Genomic DNA, 25900 nt, shown 5'->3' with positions numbered 1-25900 from the left:
AAAGATAGTCGACCTTTCAAGAACCATTATCTTTCTCATAGGAAATGCAATTTACAATTTTTCGTATCTGCTTACAAATGAAACTTTATACTAGCAGCTTACTGAAGCTCCAGTGTTCTCAAAAATGTCTAAAAACAAGCTGATTTTAGCAGGTGTGATTTTAACAAATTGATGGCCGTGTAGCTACAGGAACATTTAGAAGATTTTTTTTCGTAGTTTTTTTCGTGAAGGCTCGGCTTAATTAAGCCACCAAAAGCTCCTGGCAAAAATCTGCTTGGTAGTCTTTGTAGACCCATGTTAAAGCTGTCTGCTGTCACCCGGGGGCAGTGTCAAAAATATGTGCAACAACCAACAATTTGGGCTACTCTTGATCATGCTACCTGTGCTGCTGGTCCTTAAGCTTGGCTGTGCACATCACACAAGTCAGAAAAGACAAAGAGCTTCTTTTAAGTGAAGTTAAATTAACTCTGATAGAAGAACAGAAACTGTTGTCTGCAGCTACTGTCTGTGATTCTTATCTGTGTTTCTTTGCCTTGTTATTTAACATCATTGTCACTGAACTTTCCAACCACTTATTATACTACCCAGTACCCCAAATAGCTAATCAGCCAATCACATGGCAGCTACTCACTACATTTAGGCATGTACACATGGTTACGACGACCTGCTAAGGTTCAAACCAGCATCAGAGTGGGGAAGAAAGGTGATTTTGAGCGTGACATGGGTGTTGGTGCCAGACAGACTGGTCTGAATATTTCAGAAACTGCTGACCCACTGGGATTTTTCTCTTTAACAACCATCTCTATGGTTTACAGTGAAAGGTCCAAAAATAGAAAATATCCAGTCAATTACCCGGACGGAAATGCCTTGTCGATACCAGAGTTCAGAGGAAAATGGCCAGACTGCTTTGAGCTGGCATAAAAGGCAACACTTACTTAAAATAACCTTTCATTACAACTAAAGTATGCAGAGGAGCGTTGAACCTTCAATGCAAGTGCCTCCTGACAGTTGAGGCCAAAACTGAGGCTATGGTTGGCACAGTTTTACCAAAATCGGATGATAGAGGAAAAAACAAGACTGCCTGATCAGATAAGTCTCAATTTCTTCTGTGACATTCAGATTGTAGGATCAGAATTTGGCATATACAACATCAAAGCAGAAATCCATCCATTCTTATATCAACAGTTCAGGCTGGTGATTTAATTGCGTGGAGGGATATTTTTTGGTGGTTTCACATTCTGACTTAAAATCCCATGAACAACCCAAGGTCAGAGGAACAGCTCTCCAGCTTCAGAAATGTGACCCGAGGCTACAAATACTTGGTTTATTACAAAAGCAATCACGACTGAACAAGAGGACATCCTTAAAGAATTCGAATATCATCAAAGGAAACTCCAAGCATAAAAATGTCACAGCCTGACTGACAGTTGGTCTTTTCCAAAATGATGTTGCATATTAGCATCAGACATTCAGCCAGATCATAACTCACTCGAGTTCACAAACTGCATGCCAAGTGCTAATGAGGCAGATTATACTTAAATTGAGCTGAAATTCATTATCCTCTCACACGTCTTCACCAACAACGATGATGCTAATGTGCATTTTGCATGTCTTACAAGACCCATTCCTCAGAAACTTTCTGGGTACAGGGAGCGGATGCAGCGGAGTTTTAATTTGAGCACAAATCCTGCACAAAAGGAGGATAATAGAAAGTTAACAACAAACAGAGAAGACAAAGGAAAAATCTAGTGTTGAACTCCACAACAGAGAACAATCACATCCCGAGGCCTCGGCAGATTAACACCAAAGTGCGGGAACACTGTCTTACTTCTGTGCACAAGTGTGTTAAAAGGAGAATCGAGAGTACTAATGTGTGTAAACAAGAAACACAACAACATGCTGAAATTCGCCACTATGAGAATGTTTCTAACCAGAGTGGGAAAAACAATACGAACCTCCTACAATCAATCATCCGTTTGTGTGTCTCTAACCTCTGCCTCCAAAGCCAAAGACCAACCATGAGATCAGGGTAAAAAAAAGAAAGAAGTGTGGCCTGAGGGAGATGCTGTATCTCTGAACTCCATTTGCTTTTTGAGCTGACTGGGATTTGTCTACACACGAGTCTGTGCGAGGCTTCACACTTACAAGTGAGAAAAGCATTTCATTTGGTGCTGCATATCTAATAATGAGTCTAACGATAAAAGCAACAGCCTTTAATAAGCCGTAAAGAAAACCTCACTTAAATATATAGCGGGAAAAAAAACCCAATTGAACATCTCTGCTGAAGAAAAAAAAGCCTCCATCACTGAATTTACACCAGACAAAAAAGAACAATCACTTCTAATAAACTCCCACGAAGACAAAAGAAAACCTTATGGTGGCTGAACACAAATAAAGCTGCTGAAGCAGATGGTGTTCCTGGACATGTGCTGATCAACTGCAGCAGCGATGGTCTTAAACATCTTTACCTGGAGTTAGAGCTGCACAGCAGATGGAAAATTGAGTGAAAACAGCATAAAGTTTCTTTGTGCTTTAAGCTCAGGACAGCTTCAAATCTCAACTCACAATTCCAATAATGACATTGAAGAGCACTGAAAGTGTTCAGCTGGTGTGTGATATAGAATTTCTTTCTGTATTGTGTAACCTGTAGCTCAATTATTGCCGTTTTTCCTTCACTTTCTTCTTTCATGCTATTTTTTGGTATTTTGCCCTCATTAGTAAGGAGAAGTGTGGGGTGAGAGCAGAGGAATGAGGTGCAGTAAACATTGGGCTGGCTGGAAATAATCAAAAACTCTCTATTGATGCCTCTGCCCCCTGACCTGCTGGCCCAAGGTTTTTCATTTAATTCGCAACTCATCCTCAGTCAAGTGAAGCTGTGAACTGCTAAAGGTCTGAACTATTGTGACGAAATATCAGTGTGTAAGAATACTTCAGCATTATCACAGTTTTCTGAGCAAAGCAGCCTCTATAATTTGGCCCTAAAAACACAAGAGTGTAGACTGGTTTGGACTCTTAATCGGCAGACCACAGAGTGACCAGCTAGTGGCTAAGAACTCAATCCTCTGCTTTCCCTAATTTCAAACAAAAGGAGCACCACAGGGAAGCGTTCTGGGTCTTCTCTCCTTCTCATACATGGCTTAAATCTGCAGATTATGCAGCTGAGATAGGATCAAATTGTTGGCTCCCAAAGCCTGGGAAAGTAAAGTGCCGTTTCTCATACTTTTTTCCTCAGTATTCACAATTAATGCTCGGTGGTAAAAGTAAACACATCATTTTTTTTTCATTGCTTGTTTTGCTGGACACCAAACACAAAAACATTTCATAAACTGATATATGGAGAAGCGCTCATTCTTCTGGAACCAGATAATTTGGCCTTTTTTTGTTAGATTAATTACTTAAACAAGTTTTTATCACAAGCAAGGTCAGTTTATTCAATATAATGCAAACTGATAAATGCCACCGCCCCTAGGAAGGAAATCATTCACCATTTCTCACACTGCACCAGGCAGTGCATATTTGCTCTGCACCTCTCTGTACTCCTGCACAGCCAGACCGAGAAGCTAATTTCTCCCCAGAGCTGTCACCTTCCCTAATACTCCACACAACAGCCACTCCCCTCCACCATCACTGATACCTCTGCTGCATTGTCGCACCTCTTAGTCCCTAAGTTTTCAGTGAACACTGCTGTGTACTAGTTTCACAGCCTGACCACGACAATCTTACACTTCTTTTGTGTTTTACGCTGCTGTCTGCTCACACAACTGTGTCACTACCTTGTACAAGCTGTGTAGGACGTTTATTTCATAATTCATTGTTTTCTTTTCCATGTATTTATTTTTAATCATCCTTTAATACTCCTAAGTACATCTGTTACAAACTACTTTAAACAGTCAATATGTAATTATGAATAAAATAATGAATTTCTCGTTTTTCCGTGTGTTGCGTTTACCATTTGTGTGTGTGTGTGTGTGTGTGAATTCAACTGTGTTCATCTAATAATTTATGCTGCCCCATATGGCAATGGCAAAGCGGTGACGTAACCTCGTCTGGAGGTGTTTGTGATAGGAAAAACAAAAATGCATTCAGCTGTGAAACGACAACATTTCACAGGATTCATTTAGCCTCAAAGAGATGTGACAATTCAGTGTTACACAACAGATATTTTCAGCTTTTGTAATCGGATTGGTCGAAGTTGATCCCGACCGGGTTCAAAACTCGCACAGAGCACAAGTCATACCTTTCAGTGAGCGTCTGCACCCAATTTTCCAAATGCCAATCCCGGAAAAACCTCGGCTCCATAACGTTGATTTGTACATGCTGACTTACACCCATTATTCACAAGGCATTCACAGCACCAGATGCCATTAATTGCATTAGTAACAGATGTGTTATCATTTCATTGCCAGCTCTTGCTTCCATAGACATGACTGATTTCTGAGTTTCGCTGAGCACCGGCTCACCGCGTCTTGTAAACACTGTTTGGTGAACTTGTCTGGAGAAAAAAAAAAGGATAAAGTGCTTGTTTACAGAACATTAAAGCTGCATCAAAAATTAAATATTTCTATCCCACAGGCTTCAGTATGGAAAGGAGCAATGTGAGGTCACAGCAAATGGCACAATTAAGCCCTTCTCAGACATGGTATGTGTCAAAGAAGTGGCATTTGGTCATTAAGAAATTAATGGCTCATGGCTTCATTCAGACATACCCATGGGAGACAGTGACGGAGAGAGCTGCGGCACTCGTGTGATTATTGCAACTCGAGCGCAAGCCGTTTTGCACTTGTGCCAACGACCATTCACTGGATAAACACTCCTGAACATTTAGTTCTCTCAACGGGTCTGTTGATGTTGCATTCGGGCTCAGAGAGTTGGATTTCTTTTCACATGGGCCATAAATATCAGAAACCTGACATCCAATGAGATCCAATGAAGATCTTACCACGCTTGGTGGTTCTGGAGGTGATTTCCTCCTCTAATTCAAACTGTTAACTTGGTGCAAAAACACTGGGCCGTCTTATCGTAAACTGTGTCTGCTTTAAATATATAGGAACATCAGCATGGTGTTAAGAAAGAGCCAAACCTTAAGCAGCAGTTTGCAGATCTCGTATTTGCCCTTTGCTGCAGCTTCATGGAGCGGCGTAAACTTCCACAAGTCTGCCACGTTGACCGAGGCTCCGTGTCTGACCAGCAGCTCGGCCACCTCAAAGTGACCGTACGAACAGGCGTTATGAAGGGGAACCAGACCGCTGCAGAGGGAGACAGTCATTTTACTCCACAACTTTATTCCAAGACTCTCTGATGGGTGCCGTAAACAAACTTGGCTCAAAATCACACCAAAGTCACACCCCAACACAAGTGTCTCACCCTTTGTCCTTGGCGTGCACGTCCGCCCCATGGTGCAGGAGATACTCCACCACGGACACTCTGTTGTAGCCGGCGGCGAAGTGAAGAGGAGTAGAGTGCCGTCCCTCCAGATCTCTGCAATTCACATTCTGAGCCGTACACAGGGACTGCAGAGACACGCGGAGGAAAAAGAAGATTAAAATAATTCAAAGTCAAATTAAGGTGCAGCTCAAAAACAACCAGGATTTCTTTTTATCTTATTCTATTTTTTATATATTCATGATTTTTTTTTTAAGATTAAATGATTTCAAGAGGTTTCACAGAAATATTCATCTTTAAATTTTCTAGTACGACAGCGGGAATGTTTCCACAACCATTAGATAGAATTCCATGAGTTTTTGTGCATTTATGAGTCCTGTAAAAACAATTATAAAAACTCAGGTATTACTTAATTTCATATTATGTAATTAAATTCTTTTTGCCTGAGAATTTAGTTAATGATCGTTACAAAACTAAAGATGCTCCCCAGATGCACGAGTCTTGTAACTGTCTCTAATTGCTCCGTGATTGGTCCAACAGAAACGTTATGTGAACATGATGCGTGAAACCAGCAGAAAAAGGAACTGAAAAAAATGGTATGTGGAATTTTGGATTAGCAATAAAAACACACTGTATACTTCCGGCTAATTGCGAATAATGCTAAAAAACCTGATAATATCAATATTACTGTGTCAGTTCACAGTGGGTAATGCTGCTACTTTTGTGCTTTGCTGTGATTTCAAACTCAATTACACCTTAGTTCCGCAGTAAAGATGGGCTTGGTGGGGGGCTTATTTTACAGGTTTCTTCTACTATCCTGGCATCTTATTTTACAGGAGATAAATTGAAATCCTGCTGGAACTAAATTCCACATTAACCTTCTCTTCAGAAGTTTTTTTTTTTTTTTTATTAGCCCCTTGAGCAGATCACAAATTCTACAAAACATGAAAAGCATGAAATAAATGTGAAAACCTGGTTAGCACACAGGAACACAGTTTAAAGAGTGGGCGATTGGTGGATTAATTCATTGGTTCCTCAAGAGAAAATATAAAATTTATTCATATTCTACATTTTATTAACAATCGGGTTATTTTAAATCTATGAAAATCGAGAGACTTTGTATGAAGTTTTTTAAAGTCCTGGAAAAACAATTGTTCAAAGCTTGAAATCTTGAAAATGGTGTCACTGCCCAAATGTTTTTGGGCTTATTCTATTTACTGTAGTATCAACAAAACTCATTCTCAAATATTTCCTCATTTTTTTCTGTTCCTGCCATTCTGAAAAATTAATATAATATATAATCAATCGAATGCTTGATTAAGTTTGGGTTCTGATTATAAAACCTGAGCTCACAACCAACAATTACTGCCAACATGCCTCAAATCTTCATCACATAGATGAAACAAGGTGCTCGAAACAGATTTTGGTCCATACTGATCAGATAATATCACACAGGTGCCAAAAAATATCCCCCACACCAATATACTATCGTCATAAGGCTGAGCCACTCATATAAGGATGGATGGATCCATGTTTTCATGTTTACACCAGATTCTGACCCCATCATCCAAATGTTACACCAGAAATTGAGACTCATCAGACCGTTCTGTTGTCCAATTTTGGTGATCCTGGGTCCACTGTATCCTCAGTTTCCTGTTCTTAGCTGACAGGAGTGGCACCCAGTGTGGTCTTCTGCTGTTGTGTACCATGTGCTTCGAAGTCTGACTACTTGTGCTTTCACAGATGCTCTTCTGCATAACTCAGTTGTAAAAATTAGTTACTGCTACCTTCCAATCAGCTCAAAGCAGCCTGGTCTCCTCCGACATCAAAAAGGCATTTTGACCCAGAGAACTGCCAACCGTTCCTTAAATACTCAGACAAATGCTCAGAATCACTTAAATCACCTTGTTTTGCCATTCTGATGCTTGATTTGAACTTCTAAAGATTCTCTTGACCATGTCTATGTGCCTAAATGCATGCCATGTGATTGGCTGATTAGATTGGAGTTAATGAGCGGTTAAAAAGTTACAAGTAAATAAAGGTTATTCATATGGCACTTGAAGAAAAGTTATAAAGTGCTCTGAAATATAAAATTAGATATAACAATTAAAATGAAAAAAAAAAGAACTAAACAAAAGCAAACTTTCACAGGTGGGTGTTATTTTTAAAGGTATCAATAGAGTCCACAGACCTTCAGCCCTTGGGAAGTGAGTTCCACAAGATGGGAGCCACAAACTCAAAACCACAGTCTCCTTTTGTCCTGCATACTTTTGTATCACCAACAAACACTGATTAGCTGACATCAGTGACCTATTAGTTACGTATGGATGTTGCAGTTCACTAATATCTGGAGGCATCTGATTGTGAAGTTCTCTGCAAGTGATCACTGTTGATAAGGGAAGCCAGTGTAAAGAGGACAGAATCAGTGCCACATGAGAGCTTTTAGAGGAGCCGGTGAGAAGCCTTGCAGCAAAATTCTGGAACAGCATGCTTATCAAAACCGAATGCCTGATCAAAAGTAACTCCCAGATTTCTCACAGCTGGGAGAACTGAAGATAAAATGGGTCCAAGATTTTCAATTACCCTTGGAACAAAGTTGTCAGTGGCACAGATGAAGAGCTCGAGCTTTTTGTGTATCTAATGAAGTGGCTGGGAAACGTATATTATAGAGCAAAAAATAACTACACAAACTGTCACAATGGTTAGAGCTCTGACTGAAGTACAAAATGTTCCTGAATGACAGAATTTGCCTCCGTCCAGTTTCATCATCTAGCAGAATCTCACACTTCAGTGTGAACCTCCCCAACATTTGATCAGATGACAGGAATCGGCCCACGATTTTTTGAAAATGCCAATCAGCTACTTGGCGAGACTATTAATCCTGATTTGTCTGTGTGTCAGGAAACAAGAGGCTGAGAGAAAGCCCGACCTGAGCTCATCTCCTTTTCCACTACAATCTTCCGCCAGCCTGTCAAAGCATCACATTTTAGGCACTCCCGGACCCTCTTCATTGACATAACCTCATTACTGTCTGTCTGTGCGGGGGAAGACACACCACATTTCACTTTAAATCAAAATATTTCAATCAGAAAAAAACAAAAAAAAAAAACAACAACTGTCAGACGGCTGGGCGAATGTTACCAGGTCCTGACATTTTAAACCTGAGTGGGCCAGGTACCAATCGCAGCAGAGGGTCTCTGTGGAAATCTTATGACATGTAAAATGTGGCCTTTATCAGGGATAAAGTTTTTGTCCTTTTTTTTCTTTATTTATAACCAAAGATCAATAAGGGGAATAATGCAAATACAAAAACAGAAAACATCTGACTGACATTTAACAGAAATCACTAAGACTTTAACTCAGTGAGACCAACAAGAACAGTCACAAAGGTCAGGACGTTTTTAATTAAAACCTGTGTTTGTGGACATCAAATTCTCCCACAGAGATTCAACATTAGCTCAACAGTTTCTCTTCTGCATCTCTCCTTACAGTTTATTGATAAAGGCCTCCATTCTTGCTCCATTCTAATGAAATACACAAACTTAAGGACAACAGATCTAACTTGTTTTCAGTTTTCATTAGTGACCACACTGTGGCTGCAGAACCTACTGCTTTTGGCCAAAAGCGGCTAGTCCAGTTTCACATGGCTTTTCTCAGACTCCTCATTAGCGCCAAACCATAATGGAGCAATTAAAAATATTTCTGCTCCCTCAGAGCAAATAATCCCCCCATGATCAGTGTCATTAAACACACTGAAGCTGCTAAATCAATGTCCTTCCATATCAGCTATTTCCATTTTTCTTATTAAGGCAGTATTGATTGTTAGGAGAAGAACGGGTCACTGGCTTTTCCTCATTTAACCCTTAAAAATGAGCTGTTTTCAACTGTTAGACCATTGGGTTTGGAATTCATTTGGACAGAAATATTTTAAGGATTTATTACTTTATCAAACACAGATGTAATAGATGCAACCTGTCTCCAAACAACTGGAGTCTGGCTTCAAATATTTTTCTTCTAATTTATAAATGCAGACAGAACGCCAACACATTGCATTCAATTGAAATCATCGGGAGGCGATCAGTGCAACTTCTCCGAATCTCTTTTAAAAAAGAAAATCGACTCAACAGGTTGAGCTGGTTTTATTCTGGCTATATTGCTATATAAAAGCAAAGCTGCAGCGCACCTATGTTATTTGACAGTCAAATTGCCACCCTGCAGCAACTATGTCAGTATTTGTGGAGAGTTTCTGGGTGCGCTCAGACTGTGAATGTATGAATAGGTAGAAGGCAACAGATCTGTTATTTATCAGTTAAACACCATATTATTACAGAGTGCCATCTTGACCCCATTTAATCCCAGACTGATGGCAGACTGACTCCACTTCCATTTTTTCACAATTTTGATGTACTGATGTTGTTTGGAAGATGGCAACCGACTGCAAACGGTCACAGTCCTGGTCCTCATCTTTGAAGCAACCATCTCAAACATGATTGCAAACAGTCACAATAACTTTGGTCATGCTACAGTCTCCAGCATTTTCCTGTGATTGCAGCATAACACCCCACAGGCAACAATGTCAAATTGTCATTTTCAAAGTGCAGCCAATCTACCTTGACAGTGTCCAGGTCACCGGCTTTAGCAGCTTCGAGAAGTCTGTAGTCTACATCCGAGTTTCTCACTGGGACGTTCTCTACAGAGCAGCAAACACAGAAGAATCATGAAGACAGCAAAAACAGCATGCACATGCTTTGGAAGAACATTAATGAAAGGCTGACTGTAACACAACAACATAAAGCTGGCGTTATTCACTTCATCCTACATGTCAATTTGCGTCCATGTTTAATGGAAGACATTGTGCACTTTAAGACGGCCGTTTCGAAAAGCTTCCAGGTGACATTTGTAAGACTTATTTTTGTTGTTTTGCACCATAGCAAAAACTGAAAAGAATGAGTCATACTTGTTCTTTGATAATTGCAATGCAGTGCAAACCAACAGGAAACAAAAGTAACATATTAGGCCTTTATGAGAGTGTGTGTCTACTGGTTGCTGCAGATAAACCGACTGTGGTGACACAGCTGCTACAATTAACGCAGCTACAGATGCCGTATTCAATTCACTCGCTGTCATTTAAAAAACAAATCAGTAGTTATGCATAGGGCTAGAGGATGAGACACAACATAAATCTAGATTTCCAGAGTTGTCTCAGAAGCAACCAAACACACAATATTTTCTATGAGATAGCCGTGTGCTGTGAATCTTCATTGGTCGTGGAGTCATTGTCAGTTTAAAGAAAAGCTTTAGACCATTTTTTGTTCCAATTTCCACTACTCTGTGAAATCAGAAGCTTTACATTCTTCATATTTCTGCTTTTTTTTGCTTTGTCCTTGCTTTCGTTTCATTTAAAATGTGTAAGCTTGACCTGTAATTGAAACAGGCCTGTGAAGCCAAGTTTGAATGTTACGATTACAGATTAGAAATGACAATTTTTGCTTTTTAGCTGCTGCAGAGATGACTGTAAGACTGACCGATGGGTCATTATTCCATCTTAAATCACTGCAGCCGTTCTCCTTTCACTTATGGTCCAAAATGTGGAGGTATAAAATGATTGCTGTGAAACTTTAGCTTCATATATCAAAAAAATTTCCAGACATTTATTAAAAAAAACTTAAAACTAAAAAACTGGAAAATATACTAAATATTTTAGCTAGCCAATATGCAGACTTTTTTTTTTTTTTAAAATGTATCAGCCTGAAATTACAGATATTGATTCAAATTTATGATGGAAAAGTCCAGTGAAAACTTCAGGCTTTTATCGTAAATGGACTTAGAGATACTTATGTTAAAATATTGCCTCATATTCCAATATGCGAAAAAAGGCCTGAAGGTATGTGGACAGGCCTTTTTGATACACATTTCAGAGCAATCATAATATATGTCCAGACTTTGGACCGTAGTATATATTACGGAAAATATGTAGAGCAGAAAATTTACAAAAAATTTGGAAAATTCCTGCTTTAAGGGGACTCAACTACTTATGTAATAACTGACGGATTTGGTGTCCAGCTTAATATAAAGAATGTGGAGCTGTACAGACCAATAAGTGGTTTGGTCTGGTTTTATTTGTGGGCTTTAATTCTTTCCCCGATGAAGACGACATCTGACTTCTTCTGTATCCATAAAGATGAGCTTTGACAGTTCAGAATACATCAATAAAGATGTGCTTTGACGAACATTGGAATATTTTTCAGTTTTCCCAAATGTAGCTGCACAAGCAGAGCCCATCCTCACTAAATCCTGATGCAGTCATTTGGTTCTATAAGCAAGCCTGGAATATGACAGAAACCACTCAGTTCAGAAAAGAGCTTCAAGGGTTAGACCCCCATTAAAAACTGATTTCCTTTAACCTGGAAACACTGGCATTATATACTGTGATGCCAAGTTTCTTCCAGATCTGAGCAGGTGAGTTGGCTCACTCTGCGTTAGAATCTGCACCTTCAGTCTGAAAATATCAATATTGCCCTTCACAAAAACAATTCCAGTTAATCCCACTATTTGCAACTGGTGCATAGCAACCAAAACACATCACCTACGCTTCTGCACGCACAGCCACCCACCCACTCAGCAGCACCCACAGAAACAAACGGGTGGCCTACCGTTGAGTATTTGCTGAACAGCTTCGTTTCCCATTTGAGCAGCGGTGAAGCCCTGCAGCGACACCAGCGAGGCGTCTGCCCCGTATCCTAGCAACAGCCTACAGGTCTGAAGGTGGCCTGCCAACGCCGCACGATGCAATGCCGTCTGACCCAGTGTGTCCAGGGCATTCACCTGCAAGAACAAAGAGCTCAGAATAATGATTCAGAAAGGACGTCTTCAGTTATAGTCATTAAAAATAATATCTGAATCTGTAATTTTATGACTCTCTTATTAATGATAAAGTGCTTAGGTTTACTCATATTTATGTCATGTTCAGATAATAATGTTCCAAATAAGGTCAGCTCGTTTCCAAATGAGACACTAATAAACAACTGTACGTTAACCTCATCACAGAAAAGGTCCAGAAAAATATACAAAAACAAGACTTTTTTTGGTTTAATTATTGAAATATGTAAATAAATATGATAATGTTGACACAATTATGTGACAAGCCTCAGCGCAACTGAATAACAAAACATGCCACAACAACCTTGAATCTTATTTGTAGGATTCAGGGTGAAATAATAAAGGGTGCAATATTATTCTGTGCATTGCAATAGAGTCAGCTGTATGAAAATGAGAAACTATTCATGGATAAAAATGTTTTTGAGCAATCCAGCAAATGAAGGTACATCATCACACTGATGCACATAAATATACCATTGAACGCCTTGATTGTAGAGCATTCTCACAGTGACGCAACCACAAGAGCTGCTTAAAATCCAGTTCTTTCTCCAAACCGAATTCACAATGTACGGCTGCTGAATATCTGAATAAAAATGCCATCTTTAGAAAAACACCATTGTTTTGAGGGTCTCACACCAGATTGTTCAGTTTGCAGAAGCATTTACCCAAAACTTTGGGCAGTAACACAGTAAAGTGCTTCTTTTTAGAATTTTTTTTATGATGATTAGTGTGAAAAACAGAGCATTTTCAGCCACCACACATTAGAAACTCACCAATCCTCTCTATCTAACGTTATCGGTGTACAACCACGAAATTTTAAGCACTTTGAAATTGGATGATTCTTTTTGATATACTCTCTATACATGGAGGAAGAAGAGTAAGACATACCTTTGCCCCATGTTTCTGTAGCACCTCCATAATGTCATTATGCGCCCGCTCAGCTGCCACGTGAAGAGGAGTCATGAAACTACAGAGGGGAGGGGAGAGCATTAGGAAATAAATATAACTGCTCAACTTTAGATCGTTCAGATTGCTTGTAAAACAGAATGCATTGCCCAAACGTTCTCAGAATGAGGTTGGATATTATCACGAGTCATCAACCCTGAGATGAAGTCAGCACTGTTTTTGCACTCCATGTACTATAGTGCTACATTTTTTCTGGGTTAAAAAACAAAAAAGAAATTTACAGAATCATCTATTCAGCAATGCGTTTATTCTGATTTCAGTACATATATATATATATATATATATATATATATATATATATATGTGTATATGACACATTTGTATGACATCATTTGTTGCATGGCCCGCTATCATTGTAAATGTAATAGCTTCAGTCCCACTGCTGTAAGAGCAGCTGGGCTGGAGAGTCCAACATGTGAAGAGGCTCATTTCTAAGAAATTTCCAAAGAGAAAGCACTGAATCACCATGCCCACTGACCAAATCAGTTCTCATTTGTCACTAAGTACATCACTTCAGCTTAGCAGTACTTTATTCTGATACCTCACTTAGAAAGCTATTAAAGTGGATTCCTGTACTCTTCCTTATTTCTGTCTTGCAAATATACCGTTACAAGTGGTCACTGCTACTAAACATGGTCAGTCAATCACACTTAATCAGGAGCCAGTCTATTTTGAACAGAAAACGTATCATAATCAAAAGGATTATTGAGATCTATGAATCAGGAAAGACATCCAAGCCATCTTAGACAAGTCCAAAAATGAAAATATGGAGCTGGAAATAAACATAATAGGTCATATTTTACTCTATAAATGCTGGAATTATTCAGGATAGTTTTGTACTGAGCTGAAGCCCGAGGCTGGCAGCAGACTGAGCGTCTGAAGAGCGGACGATTTCTGTCGGCGTTGATTGTCAGCTCGTGTGAACAACGGTGTGTTCACCTACTGAAGTGTCTCTGAGCAGTGATGCAACCACTTTGCCTTGCAATGGCAATTCACATCAGCAAAGTGATTTGTGTTGTTCACCTCTAACATAAATCCACTGCTGGAGTCACCTTGAAAAACATATAATGCTCTCACTTTGTGTTTATGAGCCGTGCATGCAGCGGAAAACAATACTCACTCTTTATTCTTCTCGTTGACGTTGGCACCTTTCCTCAGCAGCAGCTCGGTCACCTGCTTCCTTTTGGGGTGAGGCGACGCTACTGCACAATGCTAACAAACGCACATGAAGCACACATGGACACGTCATCTCAACACATCTACACCAATATAAGAGCCAGAGTTTTAAAATGCATCCAAATCTTACCAGGGCAGTTTCGTGTGTGTGTGGGTGTTTAAAGTTGATGATCTCCAATGCCAGGGTCTTCTTAGCCTTGGCCATGTCAGCTTCTCGAGCAGCTTGAAGCAGCGAGTGGCCCTTAAACTCATCTGAAGACACACGCGCACAGAAAATGTCAACATTTTTATAAAGAAAACAGCTTCAGTTGTCATTGTGAGGTTTCCTACGAAACAAAAGGCTGCAAATGATGTAGCTTGCCACCCAAAAACTGAATTATGACGTTCTCAGCCACTGTTACAATATATTATTCTACTTGCAATGACCCTGCAGCATAACAATACTTCAGAAAGATAATTTCATTTTTTTCCCCAACCAGAGAGCTAATGACATATGATGCAACAGTCTCTGTGGTGGAGTTGGAGCGGAAAGAAGTGATTATTCCCCCCGGGGTCTGGAAATTACAAACAACAAACTATTTTGCTTCAGAAGCATTTCAGGCTGAATAAAAGGAGCCCGTCCTATCTACGGACCGAGCCAACAGCATTCATGCATTTCTAATCAGACGTTGAGATAAATGGCGCCATCTTCAAGGGCACGTGGTTAAGAAAGAAAAAAAATTATAGACGTAAAGCACAGCTGATGAAAGAGAAACAGTAGCGAGTTATGACATTTTTGTTCTGCAAAACCCAAACTAATTTTTCATAGTTGCTGGTCAGAAATACACAGATACTCTGGAATGATCAAGTTTGCCACCCCTTAAAATGAAGAACTGGCTACGTGTCAGCCAACATTTCAGGATTAGGACTTGACAGCCTTTCCACAAGGCTTAATTAGTGTGTATGAAATGTTAAAATAAATGTAAAAAGTAAATAAATAATTCTCTTTTCACAGTCTGTGCTGGTTAAATAATTTATTCAGAGAAAGAAGAAAAACACGAGATGAACTACACGTTTGCTCTTTGTATATGTAACCATATCTATAAACTGTTAAGAAAAGATGGACAGAGCCACTGGTTTGTCTCATTTTGAAACCATTTTTAGCAGTGCGTTTGTTGCCATCCTGCTTTATTTTCCTTTTTTGCTGTTTTTTGGACCCTGAGGCAAGGTGCAGGCATACAAATATCAATAATTAGTACCAAATAAAGCGTAACACACATTATTTGTCAGCTTAAATTAAAACAAAAGCTCCAAAAGGCATGGACACCATAAGCATAACTGGGAAGCTTAGTAACTTATGGGAAGCTTAGCAGATAGTAAGTTGAACACTTAAGTGCCATAAACTGAAGTTCCTGGATTGGTTCACTTTAAAGTAGCTTCAAAAGCAAGGCGATCCAAGTAGATTTGCCCAACTTGAGCACATTAATATTCTTATAGTAAGTTTTCCCCTTCATAACAACTGTACTTTGTAAGCTACTAACCAACTGGCTTAAAAAAATATATCTGGAGCTGGCAACATCAGATCTGTCCAGGAAGTCTTTGTTTTTATATTTTTATATTCCTGCAGCAAACGCCTGACTGAGATGCGTTTTCGACAACATAGAATCATCAAAAACGAGCCCTCATCCCGCAGCTGTGAAAACATTTCTGATGGCTTATGATTCGTGTGGCATTTGATTTTTGTTTTGATCTGCTTCATTACAGAGATGAGGCAACAAGTGCAGCGAAAGAAAAAGAGAGCTGACCCACTAATTAACTCGAGTTGCAGAGGGCTTTCTGGCAAAAACAAAGGATTATCCAACCCGTTTTTACTCTGTGGTGGCTGCATCCTGAAAGTACGATGAAAATGAACTTAATTATGGTGTAGTCTCTATTTAATTAATACATCACGGATCTCTATTCAAATATTAGTTGCAGTGTAATGTGAACTGAACTAATGTTACAAAGAAAACAGCTAATTTCATGAAGGACACGAGTATATAAGCAGATTATTTACATATTATAATATAGTGAATAAACCAAAATAAAAAAAGTAACTAATTTAAAATCAGTAAGCTTGTTTGTGGAAATTTAAAGTAAAGAGTTCATGTTAAAACACAAATTGTGTAGTCCAGGTTCAAGGTATTTTTTATAATGAAAAATCTATTTTAAAGGCAGGGATTGGATTAATGCACCCTGAAAACATGAATAAATACAATAAAATGTTTTATATAGCCGAGGAAATCTGTAACAATTCGAACCGTGGATGACTTTAGGGATGGGAATCGAGTCCAATTGCCATCCCTAGCTGACTTTCATGTTTTTTTAATCTGTGGCTTTTCCACTAGTCCACATGAAGAAACAGGTGAATATGAGGCTCTTTCAAGAAATAATTCTACATCAGACTGCTGGCTATCAAAATAATCATATCAATCTCTCTGTTGTACTAATAATCCCTTTGTTATTTGCTTCCAAGGCAACCAATCCCCTGTCAAAGAAAAAGAAAAAAAAGATTGAGACTCCCATGTTCAAAATAATTTCAAATCAACTGTTCCAAACATAGCCCGTGTAAATATGCCCTTTCTAAAACAAACCGTTCATTAATTCAGCACGATGACTCATTTAGCCGTGCTGTACTCTGCAGCTGCACTTTATGTAAATTAAGAGCCACACTCACATGTAAGTCTCTCCTTCAGCTCGGGAGTGGGTGCCATGTCCACAGAGCTTTTGCTGTGGCAGTTGAGCAGGGTCGGGTCAGCCCCGTGGCTCAGCAGCAGAGAGCACACCTCCACTCGGTTTTTAGACGCCGCTTCATGTAGAGGGGTGAACTGCCACAGATCCATGGCGTTCACACAGGCCCCGTGCTGGCGAAGGAAAAAATAGCGGAAGAAAAAAAAAAAAAGCACAGAGGAGATTACTGACAGCGGTTTTATCATTATTGATTCTGGATTGCTCAAAAGGGAATGATGCCATCGGCTCTGGCGCATGTTTACAATGAATGTGTCATGTTTTTAATGAACTAACAAAGCAGGTCTTAGGAGGTCATTTATAGCTTCTTATTATGAATTATGTCCACTGACCCAGTATATTCAGAAACAGGATGTATGTGTGTTTGTACCTTTAGCAGCAGCTCAGTAACTTCATAGTGTCCATAAGAGCAGGCGTTATGAAGCGGCACCAGACCCCTGGAAAAAAAACCAAAAAAAATTTCTTCTCATTACAAACAAATATCAGTGTTAACAATTCTAAATACACACAAAATGTGTGCTGAGTTCAACAATGTGACACTTACACTAACATGCTGATGTTCAGTAAAAATACCATTTACCACATTTGATATCTTGGTCACATTGGCACGGTGACATCCTGCTAATCAGTGTTACACATTGAGTGCCTCAGATGTCAACATCATAGCGGCACTACATAAAAGGTTGAGGGTGTCTCACGGCTTTCTCACACAGAGCACACAGTAGCAGACGTGCTCTCGCTACCGGATAATAAGTTTGGTTTTGTGGAAAGTGCAGCAGGCAGTGACGCTCATTCATCTACTTTGCTTAGACTGTTTGAACTGAGGATCATTTAAAGTCCAGTCCAGCTCTACTGCACATGTGCATTCTCGTGTCCACCTCGATCAGGTGAGATCTAAGTACCTTCAGGGTTGGAGTCTATAAGGGGAAAAAACGTAAATGACATTTGACAACCTCCCCCGCACCCCTAGTGACAAGTTTTGACATCTCAGTTTACATCAATAATGTCGTGGTTTGACAGCCATTAGAATGGTTTCCAGGTTTTTTGTGTGGCTGCATAAGCAGAGACCACCCTCACTAACTTTTTATGCACGCCCAGTCATTTTGTTCTATAAGCAGGCCTGAAATATGACAGAAACTGCAGAAAAGAGCTTCAAGGGCTTCTGCAGAATGCAGTGCATCATACTCTGTGCACCCCAACAACAGAATGTGTATATATCCCCACCTAAATCTTATGATCCAATGAGATGGATTAAGGAGACTCATCCTACTGGCTATAGCAAAATCTCATAATTATGTCTCATAAATAGCAGTGCAACACTACCCCAGTTATGATGTGTTACCATTAAGATGTTTAGTTTTTAAGAAAAACCTGAATTCAAGTGCCTTTTTCCCCCACTTAAACTCCCCTTGTCGTTTTCTCTGTACATACCCTTTGTCCTTGGCGTGAACATCTGCTCCATGCTGTAGTAACAACTGAACTATCCTCACCCTGTTGTATCCTGCTGCCAGGTGCAGTGGAGTGGACTAAAAAGGCAGACCCATAGAAACAGAGAGAGAGAGAGAGAGAAAGAAGGACAAATAAAAGCAAGAAGAGAGAACGAGGAGTCAAAGAGTGGGAGGGGAAAAAAAGACAGACAGGAAAATAAATGTTAGCCCACATGTTCGCTCCACAGTGTGACAGCCTATCATCATGACTTCATAACCATCATTCCTGTTTATGTATGTGTGGGTACGTTTTCACTGAGCATCTTACAGTCTTAAGGTAAGGCTTCGCAAGAAGAAATGGGCTGTAGCAGTCTGCCTATAATTTCCTCCATAACACTGATGAAAAGCTGCAGTTCTGAATGCATTAAGATCTGACTGAGATGAGATGGCTTTAGCTCTTCGTGCAGCACTACAGCCTTTCAGCAAAGGCCATTCTTCCTGAAAGCTCGAGTGAAACGCAGACTGGTGCAGAAATGTTGCGGCAGCGAGAATGTTCCCATTATTCAGTCAAATTGAACTTGTTACAGGGAAAAAAGTAATAGAAAACCTGCCTGTAAGTCATGATATAAAAGCCATTTTGCAGAACTGGATGTGCTACAGAGCAAAGTGTGAATGGACGTTGGATTAAAGCTACTAGATGCAGTAGGCTGATATAAAAATGACATAAAAATGACATAAATATATATATATATATATATATATATATATATATATATATATATATATATATATATATATATATATTTATTAGAGCACACACTGAGATCACAAGAAATGTGTTACATTTTGAGCAGCTCTACGAGCTTAATGTCCAAGTTTAACAAAGTCCCTTTTACACATGGTACCTGACTTCCAAATCCTTTGGATGCTTTCTGGTCATTTTCTTAATAGACAGGAATAAATCAAAATTCTTCAAAGCTGAATACTGATGTTTTCTTTAAAACCAACATACACCTTGCTACTAGAAAAGGTATATTATTCATGGGTCACAAGGTCAGTAAACTCAAAACAACATATTTTCCACTTTTACCTCCAGCAGAATCTAGAAATCAATCCAATGCTCTCACAAATCTGCTCTGCTGTTAATCAGGCCGTGTCAATATCATACTCTCAGTTTCTCAGTCAGTTTGTAACATGGCACATTATCATGCTGGAAGCAGCCACCAGAATATAAGTACACTGTGATCTTAAAGAGCTGGTCAGCAACAATACTCTGGTAGGCGGTGGTGTTTAAATGATGCTCAGTTCGTACCAAGGGGCCCAACGTGTGCCAAGAAAATATACCCCCACATCATTACACCACCACCAGCCTGGACTGTAGATACAAGGCAGGCTGACTCCATGCTTTCATGTTGTTTACACCAAATTCTAACTCTACCATCTTAATGTGACAGCAGAAGCTGAGACTCATGAGACCAAGCAATGTTTTTCCAGTTCTCTATTGTCCAAATTTGGTGAGCCTGTGCAATTTGCAGCCTAGTTTACTGTTCTTAACTTACAGGACTGGCACACAGTGTGGTCTTCTGCTGCTGTGGTCCATCTACCCAAAGGTTCTATATGCTGTGCATTTAACAAAACCTCTTCTGCATACTTTGGTTATAACAAGCAGCTTTATTGTTATTGTTGCAGTCCTGCCACTTTCCTCTGACACTTTGCGAAACAGGCTGAAAGAATAAATAGATAATCTTGAAGGGATGCAGTTCTGATTGGGTAAAATTGGTTCATGATTACCATCCCACGTTTATGTTAAGGCCATTATTATATCTTTTTTTTTTCCATCTGTGTTTCTGATGAACAATGCTTGGTAACTTATTTTAGCATGGCAGATGACTCAGATTACAGTTACACTTGAAAGCCTTGGGCACCACTGCAATAGTGAGGTATTGGGGGGAAAAAAACAACACACACATTGTTAAATTGTTAAAAAATGATTGTTTGAATTATAGCAGAACTGAGTCAGCAGGAGGGTTTCAAAAACACAATTTGTCCTTCTTCTTAGCCTGTACCTTTGACTTAAATTAAAATTCTGATATTTTGTTATCAAGTCTAAAATTACTTGGAAACCAAGAGTTGTTTTTTTTTTTTTAAATTAATCTAATAAATGTAGGTTTGGATTTTTTTTTAAATAATAAACACCTTCATTTAGAAACTGCATTTTGTGTTTACTTGTGTTATCTTTGACTAGTTAGTTTGATGATATGAAACTTTTAAACATTCCAAAAAATTGGAAATCAAAAAGTGGGCAAACACTTTTTCACACCATTGTACAAGTGTCCTAATTGTGAGTGAGGCCAAACAGTTTTGCCTATATAATTATATATTTACTCCTTAACCAACAAATCTTTGCAGTGTCACTGGAACAAATTCTCTGCTCTCACTGAAGTCTGTTTAGAGTAAAATCTATGAATTATCCAGATTAGCCCAACCACAGTTTTTGGAAAAAGTTTGTCATTTCTTGGAATAAAACACTTATCACAGATTCTTCCATTGTATCATATACATCTCAAAATGCTGCTATGCATGGTAAGAGGAACACCATCCTTCCACTACAACTAGTAAGATTTGTTTGAAGCAATCCATAAAGTGCATTTGGAAACTGTAATAGGCAATCTGAACAACCCTAACAGTCTCTTTAGCAGAGTGGTTGGCGGTTCATCATGTGGTATTTTACTCAAAGAATGAACAACTCTATATGGAAATTGTATAAATGTAAGCTGACAATGTGAATAAAGAAAATGTCAAAATGACTGTTAGATAGCCTCATGTGTCAACAGGCCTTCAACTCTCTTCTCAAGCCTGCTCACTTATGCATGTGGCAAACATATTACAGACATGGTAGAAAGGCAGCACACAATCCCGAGAGCTGATGGCATGGAAGAGAGGTGCAATCTTCCCTGAATTACTGGCGACCTTTCTCAAGAAAGTAGGCACTCTGTCCTGAGACCCCACAGAACCTTTTGAAATACACTTCACTTCCATGAGGGATTTAGCCTGGAGGTAAGTAAAAAGGTGCCACCAGCAGCCTTGTTTTTCCACATCTGTTGTTCACAAAGGTAAAAGACCAAAAAACAATTAAAAATAAATAAATGATTAATAATAAAAATAATAATCATCACTGCCATATGAAGCCACCGGATACTCTGACTGGTAAAATTGAGTTGTTCAGCGCAATCATCCGAAGGGATCAGGTGAGAGTGTGCACGCATATCTTTTCATCATATATTTGATCACACTGATGTAGGTGATTCTCCTAGCTAACATTTTAAGCTCTAAAAGTAAAAATGTCAGGTCGTGACTGGGTAAAGGCGAATGGGCTTCACCACGAGCTGTGTTACTGTGGTATGATGGCTGCAAAGTGGCACACTTTATCCAGATTATTTTAATAAAAGCTTTGTCTACATCCAACAAAAAACTTTCAACCTCAAAGGACTGCATCAATCTGAGCTAGGCAAGCAACTTACCAGCAGTTTTTGAGATGTCAACTGCTAACACTACAGATAAAACAACAAAAAGGAAAACAAGACTAATGCTAGTACTAAAAAAAAGTTGAAGTACAGCAGCACAACTAATGTTTTTCTGTTATAAAAGGCCATTAAGAAGTAAATCACAGGCCACTTAAAGAGAAGAGGCTCTTTAAAAAGTCAAACTACTACATTACTTCACAAGATTGTGATGAAACCCTTTTCAAAATCTTAAATACAAAAAAAAGTTCGAAGTTTCTTCCAGCTTTTATAGCTGGTGTTTTCCACCAACTAAACAACAGCAACAACAGAATGTTTCCTATGTTCCCCTCATAGGAAACTCATCTCAATTTCAGAGGACATACTGAAAAATAGATCATCTATGGTGATCTCAACAGTTCACTCAGGAGTTCAGCTGAGGAGCAGCAGCAGCGAGGCAGAAAGGCAGAGTCGGGTGGACAGATGGTACACTCGTATTTACAGGATGTGACAGCGGCATTTGGAAGGAGCAGGACATGGTACACAGTTAGTCATCAGCCTCAGTTTAAATGCAGTGAGTGCATTTGTGTGTGTGTGCACTTGTTTTTGCAAATTGCATAGAATAGAAATAAACTGGAAAAAAAAATGGAAATATGTAAGCCTTAATCAGGTCCTCAGTAAATCTTAAACCGTTAGCTACTAGTGAGTCATCAGTTAGACACACATACACACACGTGCATGTACTGTTGCATCACCGTGATGTTGTTGCCAGGGTCGGACTGGGTAGTTTAAGCTCCACCTCTTCAATCTGTCAACCCTGTGTAAGGAATGCGCACATGCATGTGTGTGTGAGTGAGGCACGCATAAAAAACCATCACTGGCTCAGTTGATCTCATATTGGATTCCCAGCATAGAAGCATATTTGGAGTAAAGTCTTAAAAAAAGAGAGAGAGAGAAAAAAAAAAACAGCTCCGGTTGAAATCTCTATCCTCCGAGCAGCCACAAGCCAATAGTGCTAATAATCATTTTTTCATCCACTGACCCATCCTTCATTCAGTGTCATCCAAGTACTCTCCACTGCAGCCCAGTTTTTCCCTCTAATGCTCTGAATTCAGAGAGCAAACATGTTTTCATTTCTCCTTGCCAGGCATCATAGTGACCATTCAGACGGCAAAAGAGATGACATGTGGGTTTTTTTGTTTTTTAAATGAATGCTCTTCAAAACGGAGGAACAGCAGCGCAACAGCAGTACCGCGAGCAAAAATAAAGGTTTTTAAATGAGACTGTGTTTAGGGAAGCACAAAAATTCTGCTGGTGCAAATACTGCGAGCAAAGAGGAGGACAGATTAAGGTGTTTACACACTTGCCTGTAATGTTTATGCACCAGAATACGTACGCATTTATGATGCAGAGAAATGTGAGTCTCACATGTATGTATGCCACATATTTTTAGAGGATTATTGGCTACTTTGATTTGGCATATGAGCGATGCTACACATTAGTGCCGGAACATCTGATATACCGCCTGTGATTTTCTTGCGTGAATATAGCTTAAATGCCAGCTGAAGCTTTTCAATGGGGGGTTCAACATGTAATAATGTTCGCTGCCAGGAGTGTTGTGCTGCATAATGAGAGGGGACCTGTATTAACTTTCTACTCCCAGTTCAATCATATGATGAAAAAGTGAAGGGGAAAAAAACACGAATGCCATACTGGGTATAGCAGTATTTTGAAAGCGAAGAGTTGTTTTTCCAGACGAATAACTGGTGCCACCAAGTTTGGACCTTCTTGCAACCTTCTTGTGATGAGAAGAAGAAGAAAAAGAAAGAAGAAAAAACACATTCTGCTGCCATCCTGCAGCAAGTTCATCACAACTTGTAGATTAATTTCCTTTTCAAATCTGGTTGGAATCTGAATGTAAGTAGTCAATATGAATTTATGTTTAATGTAAATTTCTGTGTATTTTGATGGCAACATCTTTGTGAAAGACGTTGCCATCTTTCACAAAGATGCGATATACGCACCTAACAGGTGACTGTCAGGGAGATATATATATTATATATACATATATATATATATATATATATGAACTTACAATAATAATACTTATACCTCAATATAAAATCCCATGTGCAGTACTACACATGGTAATTTCATGTGTAATCCAAAGTGATTGCTGCCATCTGTTACACCTTTTGACTTTGACTCTATTGACAGTCACTTTCTTTTCAAAAGCTACTCAATAAACCTTGTAAATAATTATAAACATAGTTGTTTTTGTTGCCTGGCCATTAATTCCAAGTTTTTCTCCTCCTTTGAGAATCAACAAAACATAGTCCCCTGATGTTAAAGACCCACTATACTTTATTTCAAGAGAATCAACTGTGAGAGAGGCATTATGACGGTGAATAATAATGATGCTGGGGAAAAAAGAAATACGAAAACAGAACACACTGTTGTGTTTTAATCATCTAAAAGCTTTTCCATGAGGTGGACAGGAGTATGGAGTGGAGGAGGGGAGGAAGATGAAGGAGGGGAAAATATGGGTGGAAAATGAAGGAAGAAGGAAGCGAGGAGAGATGTGGAGGACACGTTCAAGCTGAACAAACAAACTAAAGTAAAATAAGATAAATAAACAGTAATCTCTTTTTATAACTCCACTTGGTACCATTCTCTTTTTCCAGTTTAAATTTTGCCATTTACTAGACACACCATCTGAAAGGTAACCCCCAAGTGCACAATAAACTAATAGATTTTGCTTATTCGGTCAGCTAGGAGCCAACATTGATCTCAAAAAACTGTGCGGACAAAAAAGTCAAACTATGAAACACATTAATGCAACACACGAGCTTAAAAACACACGGCATGTGTAATTTGCTGCTGTGTTAGTTCCTTCTTTGTTTCCATTTTTCCCTAACCCTCTCCTACATCCGCCTCCCTTTTCCTCTTCTCTTTAGGAGCCTGTCAAGCTGTTCCCATGACAACAGTGACTGCTGGCTGTCAGCAGTTGCCATAGCAATGAGACATGATCTATTGGGGAGGGTAAATGGCCACATTTGGACCATTTTGTTTGGTGTTGTTTAAGTGTGTGTGTGCAGCTCTGATGTTATTCATCAACTTTGCCCTGGAGGTTCAAGACATGCTGCACTCCCCACCTATCGAATAACGCTGCCACAACTCTTTCTCCTAACAGCCCTGAAGTGCATCAGGTCAGGATCCTCTTGGAGGGCAGTGCGCCACGTAAACTGTCTGCTGGCACACAGAAAACTGAATTATTATTTTTTTTTTATTTTTGCCATATCAACACAATTTTTGCCACCAACTGTGCTACATGCCTGGCTGTGACTTCATCCACTTCCCCAAAATAGGAACATGACTTCCACTTCCTTGCTGCAGCCCTGGAAGTATTCCAGTACTACCCGAGGAGGGGACTTTAATTAAGGCAGCTGAATTTAATTAAGGCAATGTTTTCGCTTTTTATGAGCAGACTTGTATGATGTTATGATTGCGTCTCGTATAAACAATCAGCAGGTTGGAAAAAAAAAAAAAAAGAATCCTGCAGAGTTGACAGACATATTCATGTACCTGTTACGTTGTACAGTAAAATCCTGACAATGGCATGCATGGCTGATATTTATAGTTACATATTAATGAGTTGAGATGAGTTGGCAGTAGTCAGTGTTTTTTTGTACTGAGGCCGATCATGAAATGGTATTTAGAGAACCCATCCACCATTAGTGCATGAGGGTACAAGGGGAAGATATAGATATTTTAGAGCTGAAAGATATTGTAAGAAGAAGCAAT

The 25900-nt window shown here is 39.3% G+C and overlaps 1 protein-coding gene across 2 annotated transcripts in view; it reads right to left on the bottom strand.

Moving 5' to 3' along the window:
* The window catches only part of LOC134630948 (poly [ADP-ribose] polymerase tankyrase-1), a 106695-nt gene that overhangs the window by 19978 nt on the left and 60817 nt on the right, over positions 1-25900 (bottom strand). For both annotated transcript variants that reach the window (XM_063478774.1, XM_063478775.1), the window contains 10 exons: positions 18601-18695; positions 17540-17606; positions 17099-17285; positions 14534-14655; positions 14348-14439; positions 13150-13228; positions 12036-12207; positions 9993-10072; positions 5365-5510; positions 5081-5246 (listed from right to left, as the gene is read on the bottom strand). In XM_063478774.1, coding sequence (XP_063334844.1) covers positions 5081-5246; positions 5365-5510; positions 9993-10072; positions 12036-12207; positions 13150-13228; positions 14348-14439; positions 14534-14655; positions 17099-17285; positions 17540-17606; positions 18601-18695 — 1206 coding nt within the window. The remainder of the gene's footprint in view (positions 1-5080; positions 5247-5364; positions 5511-9992; positions 10073-12035; positions 12208-13149; positions 13229-14347; positions 14440-14533; positions 14656-17098; positions 17286-17539; positions 17607-18600; positions 18696-25900) is intronic.

The sequence above is a fragment of the Pelmatolapia mariae genome, linkage group LG7, assembly GCF_036321145.2.
Source record: "Pelmatolapia mariae isolate MD_Pm_ZW linkage group LG7, Pm_UMD_F_2, whole genome shotgun sequence".
NCBI lineage: Eukaryota > Metazoa > Chordata > Actinopteri > Cichliformes > Cichlidae > Pelmatolapia > Pelmatolapia mariae.
The sequence above is the reverse complement of the archived record's forward strand: the minus strand, read 5'-3'. Positions and strand labels throughout refer to the sequence as shown.